At 37.7% G+C, this 13,998-nt stretch overlaps 1 protein-coding gene across 1 annotated transcript; it reads right to left on the bottom strand.

Moving 5' to 3' along the window:
- Positions 1-7,495: 7,495 nt before the first annotated feature.
- LOC133332283 (uncharacterized) lies at positions 7,496-12,082 on the bottom strand. The gene is made up of 3 exons (XM_061540687.1): positions 12,022-12,082; positions 11,558-11,947; positions 7,496-7,887 (listed from the first exon to the last, which is right to left on the bottom strand). The coding sequence occupies exons 1-3, from the start codon at positions 12,080-12,082 to the stop codon at positions 7,496-7,498; spliced, it is 843 nt and encodes a 280-aa protein (XP_061396671.1).
- Between the last annotated feature and the right edge of the window lie 1,916 nt (positions 12,083-13,998).

Raw genomic sequence — 13,998 nt, 5'->3', positions numbered from 1 at the left:
TCAGATTTCGATATAGCTCCCATATACATTTTCGTTCGATTTTATCTAAATGGTGCCCCAAAGTCCCTTTATATCTTTCGATTTGCACGAAATTTGGCACAGCGTAATGAATTAGTTCTAGAATGATGTGTGTTAAGTTTCGTGAAAATCGGTTCAGATTTAGATATAGCTCCCATATATATTTTCGTCCGATTTAAGGTAAATTGTGTACCAAAGTCCCTATATATCTTTCGATTTGCACGAAATTTGGCACAGCGTAATGAATTAGGTCTAGCATGATGTGTGTTAAGTTTGGTGAAAATCGGTTCAGATTTAGATATAGCTCCCATATATATTTTCGTCCGATTTAAGGTAAATGGTGTACCGAAATCTCTATATATACTTCGATTTGCACGAAATTTGGCATAGCGTACTGAATTAAGTCTAGAACGATGTGTGTTAAATTTTGTGGAAATCGGTTCAGATTTAGATATAGCTCCCATATATAGGTTCGTCCGATTTAAGGTAAATGGGGCACCAAAGTCCTTCTATATCCTTCGATTTGCACGAAATTTTGCATAGAGTACTGAATTAGGTCCAGAATGATGTGTGCCAAGTTTCGAGAAAATCGGTTCAGATTTAGATATAGCTCCCATATATAGTTTCGTCCGATTTCATGTATATGGTGCACCATGTATATGGCATAACGTACTGAAATGAGCCTAGAGAGATGTCTGCCAAGTTTGAGAAAATCGGTCCAGAATTCTATATAGCTCCCATATATAGTTTCGTCCGATTTCATGTAAATGGTGCCCCAAAGTCCCAATATATCTTTCGATTTGCACGAAATTTGGCATAACGTAATGAATTAAGCCTAGAGTGATGTCTGCCAAGTTTCGAGAAAATCGGTCCAGATTTCTATATAGCTCCCATATATAGTTTCGTTCGATTTTATGTAAATGGTGTACCAAAGTCCCTATATATCTTTCGATTTGCACGAAATTTGCCATAGCGTAATAAATTAGGTCCACAATGAGGTGTGTTAAGTTTCGTGAAAATCGGTCCAGATTCAGATATAGGTCCCATATATATTTTCGTCCGATTTAATGTAAATGATGTACCAGAGTCCCTAAATACCTTTCGATTTGCACGAAATTTGACATAGCGTAATGAATTAGGTCCAGAATGATGAGTGTTAAGTTTCGTGAAAATCGGTCTAAATTTAGATATAGCTCCCATATATATATATATATATATATATATATTCGTCCGATTTTATGTAAATGGTGCACAAAAGGCCCTATATATCGTTCGATTTGCACGAAATTTGCGATAGCGTAATAAATTAGGTCCAGAATGATGTGTGTTAAGTTTCGTGAAAATCGGTTCAGATTTAGATATAGCTCCCATATATAGTTTCGTCCGATTTTAGGAAAATAGTGCGCCAACGTCCCTATATATCTTTCGATTTGCACGAAATTTGCCATAGCGTAATAAATTAGGTCCAGAATTATGTGTGTTAAGTTTCGTGTAAATCGGTTCAGATTAAGATATAGCTCCCATATATATTTTCGTCCGATTTTAGGTAATAGTGCGCCAAAGTCCCTATATATTCTTCGATTTGGATGAAATTTGTCATAGCGCCCTGAATATAGTCTAGAATGATGTGTGTTAAGTTTCGTGAAAATCGGTTCAGATTTACATATAGCTCCCAAATATATTTTCGTCCGATTTTAGGTAAATAGTGCACCAAAGTCGCTTTATATCCTTCGATTTGCACGAAATTTGGCATAGGGTACTGAATTGAGTCTAGAGTGATGTGTGTTAAGTTTCGTGAAAATCGGTTCAGATTTGGATATAGCTTCTATATATATTTTCCTCCTATTTTAAGTAAATCATACACTAAGGACCCAAAATATGGCCAATATCATGTTATGTTAGGATACATCTGTTGAATATACCCAAAGTGGTGAAGGGTATCATATAGTCGGCCCGTCCGACTTTATTATTTTTCTTACTGGTTTGTATTATAAGCCGATCATTACAGCACAACCCACGATGAAGGGAATCTGGACAAGTAATTAGAAGGGTTGTACTAAATATTAGTAATAATTGTTAACCTCTAGTCGATCAAGAGGGTGCAAATATCGCGAAATATTGTCCATGCTCAGAATATGGAACCACAGAAAGTTAGATTTTCATGGAAGTTGTGGAGGGTATCAAATGGTCGGCCCCATCCGACTATACTGCTCCGCTCACTGGCTTATTAATTGGAAATATATTTTTCAATTTTTTTTTTTCAAAACTCAATTATTTATTGTAATACGAAATTATCGAAAATATCCAAAGTCCTTAGGCAACAGGAAAGCCGGGAGGAAATAATCTGGGACGAGCCTGATATCCATAATGGCCACCGTAGTGAGGGCCCTGCTGGTTATTAAAGGCATTCAACCATTCCCAATCGAAAATATCCCAGTTCCACCATTCTTCATTGTAGTCCACATTGCCATCTACAACAAAATCACCACCCTCCTCTTCTTCCTGCGAATAATAGTCATAGGTGTCGACTTGGTAATCGACCGAACGGCTTTCACAGGGGACCACTGGAAAAAAAATGATTTTTTATTATTTATTTCTCTTTCGATTAATAATTGGTATTGAGTTCCTGCTACCTACTTGCCATGGCCACCAATAGGGCAATGAAACAAATGACGAACTTCATTGCGCTTCCGATCCAAAAAATTATTCACTTTCTTTGAAAAATGTTTTCAAACTAGAATTAGTCGTTCCCGGAACTCATTGGCGATTTTATACAGTTTTGTGCTTAGATCTCCTCTTCGATCTGTTAGCGTTCAGACTTTATTGAAACAGTTGTGGCATTGTGACTTTGGTAAATATTTTTTTCTTTGCTATCGATTATTGTTACAGAATAGAAATGTTAGAGAAATTGTTGTAAGCAGCAGCTGATTAAATATTTTTCAGTTCTGAATTGTTGCAAACATAGGCCAGTTGGGTAATACGGAAGAGTCCGGAGGCAAAAAATTGTATTTTATTTCTAAATATATTATAGAAAATAAATAAACAGCTTTAATGTGCATAGGAAATGAATTAAACCACATGTGACAAAAATTAAAGCATACTTTTAGGCATATGGATTCATTAAGCGAAAGTAAGGGAATTGATATATTTTTAATAGTTCTTTTTCGATAGCTAACAAAAGCGTGGATTTTTTAAATAATATTTTTTGGGTGCCATAACAAGGCTTGGATTTTTTATATAATATTTTTTTGGGTACCATACCCTACTTACTTAATTAGCTGGCTTGCGGCAGAACTTTCGTTCCATAAGCCGAGCTTAGAAAAGATTTCCAGGCGCAGTTTTTCCAATTTGAAAGACTATTTTCGGCAATGTTGTCTTCGACTTGATCTTTCCATCGTATTCGTGGCCTTCCCTTTCTGCGTGAGCCATCACCTGGTTCGCTTTTATATGCCTTCTGGGCTGGGGCATCTACATCCATTCTCACAACATGACCTAGCCAACGTAGTCGCTGCAGCTCAATACGTCTAACAATGTCGATGTCCGAGAATAGCTGGTATAACTCATGGTTCATTCGACGGCGATATGCACCGTCAACGCAGATCGGCCCATAGATCTTTCGGAGAATTTTTCTCTCAAACATTCCAAGAGATGCCTCATCTGCTTGCGCATGTACCCATGCTTCAGATCCATATAACAGCACGGGTAGTATCAGCGTCTGGTAGAGTGTGAGTTTGGTCTGGCGGGAGGAGGCCTTAGTAGCATTTGTTGGCCATCAAAATCCTTCTCCGAATTTCAAAAATGATGCCATGCGTTTTGTTTATGGCGGCAGTACCAAGGTATATAAAATCTTTAACTACCTCGAAGCTTTAGTTCTCAAGTTCCACACACACGACAAATCCTCGTTCGGTATTAAAGGGCTCCGAGAGGTCCTTTCCGACTTTAACTGCTGACCTTCTGCCAGTTAAAGTTTTCCTGCATAACCGTATTAATTTTGCAGGAATGCCAAACGCAGACATGGCTTTGAACACCTGTCGAATGCGGCTTTATAATCGACGAATAGGTGGAATGTGTCGATGTGTTTTTCGTGAGGTTTTTTCACGATTTGGCGCAGAGTCAAAATCTGGTCAATGGTGGATTTGCCATGTCTGAAGCCACATTTATATGATCCAATAATGTCATTGACCATTGGCTTCAGTCGTACACACGTACGCTGGATAGCACTTTATATGCGATGGGAAGGAGACTTATTCTTCTATAGTTGGCATCTTTTTTGTGCACGAGACACAGGATGCGGACGTTCCAATCATTGGGCAAGCATTCTTCTAGCCAAATTGTACTAATCAGCTGGAGCATGCTCGGCTTGTAAACCATCGGCACCTGCTGCTTTATTGTTCTTGAGACTATTTATTGCTTTTATGACCTCATCTTGGCTAGGTGGTATACACTCTATACCGTCATCTATTATTGGTACTGTGGTATCCTCTTCACCGCTACTATTTGATACCAGAAGTTTTTCAAAATGCTCCTTTCAGATCCTCAGCACGCTGTCTGTATCTGTCACCAGGTTTCCTTCTTTATCTCTACAGGAGGAGAGGCCAAACCAAAGCTTTTAGTTTGGTGTTTTACCCGTTGGTAGAATTTTCGGACTTCATTCTAACTCCTTAACATCTCGATTTGCTCACGCTCACGTTTTTCCTGTTTTTTTCTTATTTTTTCTGAAAACACGTTCCTCCTCTCTCCTTTTCTCCCGATAGTTCTCCATCGCATTACGTGTTGCTACTGTCCGCAGGGTTGCCCTATACGCTGCGTTTTTCATATCAGTAGCATTACGACACTCCTGATCGTACCACGGATTTCTTGATGGTGGTCTTTGGTACCCAAGAAGTGTTGCTTTTGCTGCAGTTTGTAGAGAGTGCTACATTAAGACGGGTGTGTACCTTGGCTGCCACAAGGTAATGGTCCGAATCGATATTAGCTCCCCGGATCGATCGGACGTCTAAAACACTGGATTAATGCCTTCCGTCTATCACAACATGAACAATTGATTTCTCGTTGCTTGATCAGGAGAAATCCAGGTGGACTTGTGTATATCGAGATGCTTGAATCTGGTGCTGCTAACTGCCATGTTTTTTGCTGCCGCGACGTCAATCAACCTCCCGTTGCCGTTGTCTGATGTTTTTTTATGGAGGCTGAATTTTCCGACAGTGGGGCCAAAGATATTTTCCCTTCCTATTTTTACATTAAAATCTCCTAGCATAATTTTAATGTCATGGCCAGGGCAACGGTCATATGCGGTTTCTTGCCGCTCATAAAATATGTCTTTGGTCTGCTCATCTTTGCCTTCGGTCGGACCATGGGCGCAAATGAGACTGATGTTGAAGAACTTCGCTTTAATACGGATTATTGCAATTCGCTCATCCACTGGATTGAATCTGAAGACGAGGTCTTTTATTCTCCTGTTAACCATAAATCCGCAGCGAAATTCATGTCTCGTTTCATGGCAGCTAAAATGCAGGGCGTAATCATCTGATTTACTAACACCAGTCCCTTTCCATCGCATTTCCTGTAAGGCAATAATATCGGCTTGGTACTTCTTGAGTACATCCGCCAAGGCGAATACTGCGCCTGTTCTGTACAACGTGCGCATATTCCAAGTGCAGATTCGCAGATCGTGGTTCTTGGTTTTGGTTTCTTTGGTTTTCTTTTTCTTTGTTTTTTTCATAGTATGTTGGGTTTTCCGAGAGTGGGCAACTAACCCGACGCCTCAACCCATTTTTTTATAGTTATAGCTCACTATTTCATCAAGTGATAAAAATAGCTCCCCAGCTGGCACCGCGGGGAGGTCAGTGTCCACAATTGAGATGAAGGGAGAACCCAGATAAGCCTGGACTTCGCCATGTTAAAGCCAATCAGAGCCGATGCTTGGTATCTATCATTCCCTACGCCACCTTGGGTACCATACCAAGGCGTGGATTTTTTAAATAATATTTTATGGGAGCTACTTAAATACAAAGAGACATTGTGGAGAAAACTTTATGACCCAATTAAGGAATTTTTAATATTGAAAGTTGAAAATAGCACTCAGACAACTGGGCAAAAAAAGGAATAACAACAACAACAATACCACCAACGTCTGTTGTAAACTCTCTTGAGAAAAACCATTGAAGTGCTAATACTGCTCTTGATTTTTTTTATCTTCAATATGATTTTGATAGCATTCCAATTATCTGTACAAAAAGTAGATACCCCTCCCACCTCCTTAAGTCTTGGGACAAAATCTGGGTCAAAATATAAAAAAATAATTGCATGAATTTCGAACTACTTTTAGTATTTTTCTAGAATCCGTTGAAAGAACTACTTCGCAAAAATGAATTTTAAAATCACTGTTTTCTGCATTGTCCTGGTGGCATTGATTTCAAGTAAGTTTTTATGAGGAAATCCCTAAAGCATATTTTTGAAAAAAAAATAAAAGAAATGTGTGTACCTTTCAGTGGCCTCCTGTGCTAAATCTGTCGATGGAAATCAGGTTCCTAATAAAGATTCGCCCTCTGTGTCGGGAAATGTTGAAGAACCCACGAAAGACCATTATCCTAATGGCTTAAATGTGAAACCAGAACCCAGACATCGTCCACATCAGTTTGTACCGGAGAAAGTTAAACCCGAAGATTGTGATGGTTAGGCTTCGAGAAAATATTCTTTAAAAAATCCACGCCTTGGTTAGGCTTCGAGAAAATATTCTTTAAAAAATCCACGCCTTGGTTAGGCTTCGAGAAAATATTCTTTAAAAAATCCACGCCTTGGTTAGGCTTCGAGAAAATATTCTTTAAAAAATACACGCCTTGGTAAGGCTTCGAGAAAATATTCTTTAAAAAATCCACGCCTTGCTGAGGCTGCGAGAAAATATTCTTTAAAAAATCCACGCCTTGCTGAGGCTTCGAGAAAATATTCTTTAAAAAATCCACGCATTGCTGAGGCTGCGAGAAAATATTCAAAAAATATTATTTAAAAAATCCACGCCTTGGTTAGGCTTCAAAAAATATTCTTTAAAAATCCACGCCTTGGTTAGGCTTCAAAAAATATTAATTAAAAAATCCACGCCTTGGTTAGGCTTCGAGAAAATATTATTTAAAAAATCCATGCCTTTGTCAGGCTTCAAAAAATATTATTTAAAAAATCCACGCCTTGGTTAGGCTTCAAAAAATATTATTTAAAAAATCCACGCCTTGGTTAGGCTTCGAGAAAATATTCTTTAAAAAATCCACGCCTTGTTTAGGCTTTTTTTAAAAAGTCATAATTTTTTTAGAACACTACTGGATTCTTTAATAAAATATATTTAACAATTTTTTTAATTTATCGATACTTGAGAATACTATTTTTAAGTCGATTGAATTTTTTGTTTTTCAAGACTTTGGGTTGCTTTGGAATATTTGTATATCTTTTGCTTTGGAATATTTGTATATAAATATCCGAAATATTTTTATCTACCATATCCACTATAACCACCGCTTGGACCACCATAACCTCCTCCTTGACTGCCATAACCACCTCCTTGACCACCACCATAACCTCCACCAGGGCCACCGCCAAATCCACCACCACTACCTCCACCAGGGCCACCCCCGAAGCCTCCACTAGGACCGCCACCAAATCCTCCACCTGAGCCCCCACCAGGACCTCCACCATATCCTCCACTTGAGCCACCACCAGGACCACCACCATATCCTCCACCATAACCACCTCCTCCCATTTGTCCTTGCTGACCATAACCACCGCCAGAGCTATAACCTCCACCATATCCACCTTGACGTTTTATGCGATAGTGCTGCTCATTGAAAATCTGGTCATAGCTGGTTGTGAAGCCCAAAACGGCTGGGAGAAAAATTCGACATTTAAAAATATGTCTTTTTTATTAGTTTCGAAATTGCACCACCTACCTTCAGTAAAAATTAAAATCACAACTAAAAACAATCCGAAATTTCTACAGAGCTCCATTTTGTTCGTTGACTTCGTTCGTGATGCGGAAAATAAAAATTATGACACGAAATTGATACGACAGCCAACTCATATATTTATATACCCCTAAGAACTGATTGATCAGTTCCCAACAATTATAGTTGGCGGATTTTTTTATTGTTTGGATAAAATCATTTAATTATATAGTTTGGTGGATATTAGGGTGTAACTAATATTTATGTGAAATTAAGAAAAAATACTTTTTAATAAATCCACGCCTTAAGATAGGCCCAAAAAATATTTTTTAATAAATCCACGCCTTAAGATAGGCCCAAAAATATTTTTTTAATAAATCCACGCCTTAAGATAGGCCCAAAAAGTATTTTTTAATAAATCCACGCCTTAAGATCGGCCCAAAAAGTATTTTTTAATAAATCCACGCCTTAAGGTAGGCCCAAAAAATATTTTTTTAATAAATCCACGCCTTAAGAAAGGGCAAAAAAATATTTTTTAATAAATCCACGCCTTAAGGTAGGCCCAAAAAATATTTTTTAATAAATCCACGCCTTAAGATAGGCCCAAAAATATTTGTTAAAAAAATCCACGCCTTAAGGTAGGCCCAAAAAATATTTTTTAATAAATCCACGCCTTAAGGTAGACCAAAAAATATTTTTTAATAAATCAAAGCCTTAAGGTAGGCCTATAAAATATTTTTTAATAAATCCATAAATCCACTCCTTGTGTTGTTTTACAAAAACAAATTTTAACAAGTAATGAATGTAGTAAAGTCTAACTGGACCTACTATATGATACCCTTCACCTCTTTGGGTATATTCTACATATGTATCCTAACAGACGACGCGTTTTTGTTATATATCTATATCTGAACCGATTTCAGGGAAACCTGCCAGAGACTAATTTATATTACATCAGTACGTTGTGTCAATCGGCCTGGCTATGGATGTTTTCACGAAGCTAAGCAACATCATTCTAGACTTATACACAACTACACAAAATCGGACGAAAATATATATGGGAGCTATATCTAAATTTGAACCGATTTTCATGAAACTTAGCACACGTCATTCCAGCATTAATTCAGTACGCTATGACAAATTTCGTGCACATCGAAAGATATTTAGAGACTTTGGTGCACCATTTACCTTAAATCGGATGAAAATATATATGGGAGCTATATCTAAATCTGAAGCGATTTTCACGAAACTAAGCACACATCATTCTGAACCTAATTCATTACTATATGCCAAATTTCGTGCAAATCGAAAGATATATGTGGACTTTGGTGCATTAATTACATCAAATCGGACGAAAATATATATGGGAGCTATATCTAAATCTGAACAGATTTTCATGAAACTTAGCACACCTTATTATAGGACGAAAATATATATGGGAGCTGAACCGATTTTCACGAAACATTGCACATTTTTTTCTAGAATTAATTTAGTACGCTGTGCCAAATTTCGTGCAAATCGAAATATAAATAGGGTCTTTGGTGCACCAAATACCTTTAATCGGATGAAAATATATATTGGAGCTATATATAAATATGAACCGATTTTCACGAACCTTGGCAGACATCATTCCCGATCTTATTCATTACTCTGTGCCACATTTCGTTCAAATCAAAAGATTTCCAGGGACTATAGTGGACTATTTACCTAAAATCGGGGAAGCTTTATACGGGAGCTATATATAAATCTGAACCGATTTTCACGAAACTTAAAACACATCATTCTAGACTTAATTTAGTATGCTGTGCCAAATTTCGTGCAAATCGAAAGATATATAGGATCTTTGGTGCACCAATTACCTTAAATCGGTCGAATCGCTATGTGGAAGCTATATCTAAATCTGAACCGATTTCCACAAAATTTAACACACATCGTTCTAGACTTAATTCAGTACGCTATGTCAAATTCCGTGCAAATCGAATAATTTTCAGAGACTTTGGTGCACCAATTACCTAAAATCGGATGAAAATATATATGGGAGCTATATCTAATTCTGAACCGATTTTCACGAAACTTGGCACACATCATTCTCGATCTTATTCAGTACTCTGTGCCAAATTTCGTGCAAATCGAAAGATTTATAGGGTCTTTAGTGGACTATATACCTAAAATCGGACGAAAATATATATGGGAGATTTCTAAATCTGAACCGATTTTTTATTCCCTTCACCACTCTGTGGTACAGGGTATTATGTCTTTGTGCATATGTTTGTAACAGGCAAAAGGAAACGAGATAGACACATGATTACTTTTGAGAATATGCATAGAATCACTTTCTGAGTCGATTTATGCATGTCCGTCCGTCCGTCCGTCTGTCTGTCGATGTTAAATTGTAAACAAAGTGCAGGTCGCATTTGTAATCCGAATTGGATGAAATTTGGCATAGGTCACTTATTCGGCCCAAAGACAAACCCTATTGAAATTGGGAAAAATCGGTTCAGATTTAGATATAGCTCCCATATATATTTTTGTCCGATTTAATGTAAACGGTCCCTAAATATCTTTCGATTTGCACGAAAATTGGTACAGAGTAATGAATTAGGTATAGAATGATGTGTGCAAAGTTTCATGAAAATCGGTTCAGATTTGGATATAGCTCCCATATATATTTTCGTCCGATTTAAGGTAAATTGTGTACCAAAGTCCCTATATATCTTTCGATTTGCACGAAATTTGGCACAGCGTAATGAATTAGGTCTAGCATGATGTGTGTTAAGTTTGGTGAAAATCGGTTCAGATTTAGATATAGCTCCCATATATATTTTCGTCCGATTTAAGGTAAATGGTGTACCGAAATCTCTATATATACTTCGATTTGCACGAAATTTGGCATAGCGTACTGAATTAAGTCTAGAACGATGTGTGTTAAATTTTGTGGAAATCGGTTCAGATTTAGATATAGCTCCCATATATATTTTCGTCCGATTTTAGGTAAATAGTGCATCAAAGTCCTTTTATATGCTTCGATTTGCACAACATTTGGCTTAGCGTTCTAAATTGAGTCTAGAATGATGAGTGGTGAGTTTCGGGAAAATCGGTCGCGATTTCGATATAGCTCCCATGTATATGCTCATCCGATTTTATGTAAATGATGCACCAACGTCCCTATATATCCTTCGATTTGCACGAAATTTGCCACAGCGTACTGAATTAAGTCTAAAACGATGTATGTTAAATTTCGTGGATATCGGTTCAGATTTAGATATAGTTCCTATATATATTTTCGTCCGATTTTCGGTAAATAGTGCACCAAAGTCCCTTTATATCCTTCGATTTGCACGAAATTTGGCATAGCGTGGTAGCTCTCAAAAAAATATTTTTTAACAAACCCATGCCTTAAGGTAGGCCTAAAAAATATTTTTTAATAAATCCACTTCTTTTCGGTGGCTCGAAAAAAATTATTTTTTAATAAATCCACGCCTTAAGGTGGGCCTAGGCCATTTTCTTAAAATCAAGCATACGTCTGGTATTGAAACAATGTTTTTTTGTATTAATTCAAAATCAATATGTTTTTAAATATTAACACACATTTTTTAATCAACGCCCATAACCGCCAGGTTGGCCGGGCTGACCAGGTTGACCATAAGAACCGCCACTGCCACCATAACCGCCATATCCACCATTACCACCGCCATATCCACCATTTCCACCCGGTTGACCAGGTTGTCCTGGACTACCACCGTTACCACCTCCTCCTCCATTTCCTCCACCGCCACCATTTCCTCCACCGCCTCCATTTCCTCCACCGCCACCATTTCCTCCACCGCCACCATTTCCTCCACCGCCACCATTTCCTCCACCGCCACCATTTCCTCCAGGCTGCCCTGGGGCACCACCATAACCACCACTTCCTCCATTGCCACCGGCACCATACTGCCGTTTCACACGTACGCCCTCAACATTTGGACCCCTGGGATACTTTACATTACCTGTCGAAGCCACTGCGAAAAAAAACATTTTTATCCTGATTATCAATAATAAATTCAAACTTTTTCCCATCACGTGTCAGTCATACCTTCGGCTATACAAATTAGCCCCAACACCACCAATACACCACATGCAATCACCTGTCTCATTCTGTGTAGATACTGATTTGAAAACTGAACGCAACTAAGATTCGATGCAACGATTTTCTCCGTTTTGTTTTCCCAGTTCATTTGCGATCGGGGGTTTTTATTTCAGGTGCATTGCAGTGCAGATTCATAGAATTCCCCCAACCTATCAGTTTCAAACGTGGTGTTGGCGGTTGTTGTTGTCTTTGTTGTAGTTTAACTGAAATGGCATTATAACAACCTGGTATTGTCAAGTCGTAATTGATTGCTATTTCAATTACAAATATTAATTATTTGAATTATTTAAATTAATTCTGGTTTTAGGAAGCTTCAGGTTCCATACGAAGTGGGTGGATTTATTAAAAATGTTTTTTAGGCTACCCAAGGCGTGGATTATTTAAATAATATTTTATGGTCCAAGGTCTTGACCTTAAGCCTAGAATGATGTGTGCTAAGTTTCGTGAAAATCGGTTCAGATTTAGATATAGATCCCATATATAGTTTCGTCCGATTTAAGGTAAATGGTGCATCAAAGTCCCTACATATCATTCGATTTGCACGAAATTTGGCACAGAGTACTGAATTAGGTCTAGAATGATGCGTGTTAAGTTTCCGGAAAATCGGTCCAGATTTAGATATAGCTCCCATATATATTTTCGTCCGATTTAAGGTAAATGGTGCACCAAAGTCCCTATATATCTCTCGATTTGTACGAAATTTGATACAGGGTAATAAATTAGGTCTAGAATGATGTGTGTTAAGTTTCCTGAAAATCGGTTTAGATTGAGATATAGCTCCCATATATATTTTCGTCCGATTTAAGGCAAATGGTGCACCAAACTCCCTATATATCAATCGATTTGCACGAAATTTAGCACAGAGTACTGAATTAGGTCCAGAATGATGTGTGCTAAGTTTCGTGAAAATCAGTCCATATTTAGATATAGCTCCCATATATATTTTCGCCCGATTTAAGGTAAATGGTGCACCAAAGTCCCTATATATCTTTCGATTTCCTCCAAACTTGGCACAGCGTACTGAATAAGGTCCAGAATGATGTGTGCCAAGTTTCGTGAAAATCGGTCCAGATTTAGATATAGTTCCCATATATATTTTCGTCCGATTTAAGGTAAATGGGGCACCAAAGTCCGTATCTATCTTTCGATTTGCACGAAATTAGGCACAGAGTACTGAATTAGGTCCGGAATGATGTGTGCCAAGTTTCGTGAAATTGGTTCAGATTTAGATATAGATCCCATATATATTTTTGTCCAATTTAAGGTAAATGATGCACCAAAGTCCCTATATATCGTTCGATTTGCACGAAATTTGGCACAGGGTACTGAATTAGGTCCAGAATGATGTGTGCTAAGTTTCGTGAAAATAGGTCCAGATTTAGATATAGTTCCCATATATATTTTCGTCCGATTTAAGGTAAATGGTGCACCAAAGTCCCTATATATCTTTCGATTTGCACGAAACTTGGCACAGCGTACTGAATAAGGTCCAGAATGATGTGTGCCAAGTTTCATGAAAATCGGTTAAGATTTAGATATAGCTCCCATATATATTTTCATCGGATTAAAGGTAATTGGTGCACCAAAGACCCTATATATTTTTCGATTTCCTCGAAACTTGGCATAGAGTACTGAATTAAGTCTCGAACGATGTGTGTTAAATTTCGTGAAAATCGGTTCAGATTTAGATATAGCTCCCATATATAGTTTCGTCCGATTTAATGTAAATGGTGCACCAAAGTCTCTATATATAAATCGATTTGCACGAAATTTGGCACAGCGTAATGAATTAAGCCTAGAACGATGTGTGTTAAATTTCGTGAAAATCGGTTCAGATTTAGATATAGCTCCCATATATATTTTCGTCCGATTTAAGGTAAATGGTGCACCAAAGTCCCTATATATCCATCGATTTGCACGAAA

This window comes from Musca vetustissima, unplaced genomic scaffold (assembly GCF_032173495.1).
Source record: "Musca vetustissima isolate MV318-11 ecotype Yass unplaced genomic scaffold, APGP_CSIRO_Mvet_v1 utg17268, whole genome shotgun sequence".
In the NCBI taxonomy this organism is placed as follows: domain Eukaryota; kingdom Metazoa; phylum Arthropoda; class Insecta; order Diptera; family Muscidae; genus Musca; species Musca vetustissima.
Note: the sequence above shows the minus strand (reverse complement) of the source record. Positions and strands in the feature narration are given on the sequence as shown.

Excerpts from the sequence above, each read along its gene's own strand:
- LOC133332283 (XM_061540687.1), bottom strand. The coding sequence starts at position 12,082 with ATGAGACAGGTGATTGCATGTGGTGTATTGGTGGTGTTGGGGCTAATT. Across the intron at positions 11,948-12,021 it reads GCTAATTTGTATAGCCGAAG|TGGCTTCGACAGGTAATGTA; the intron begins GTATGACTGACA and ends TTTTTTTCGCAG. Across the intron at positions 7,888-11,557 it reads TCAGCCCGGCCAACCTGGCG|CCGTTTTGGGCTTCACAACC; the intron begins GTTATGGGCGTT and ends TTTTTCTCCCAG.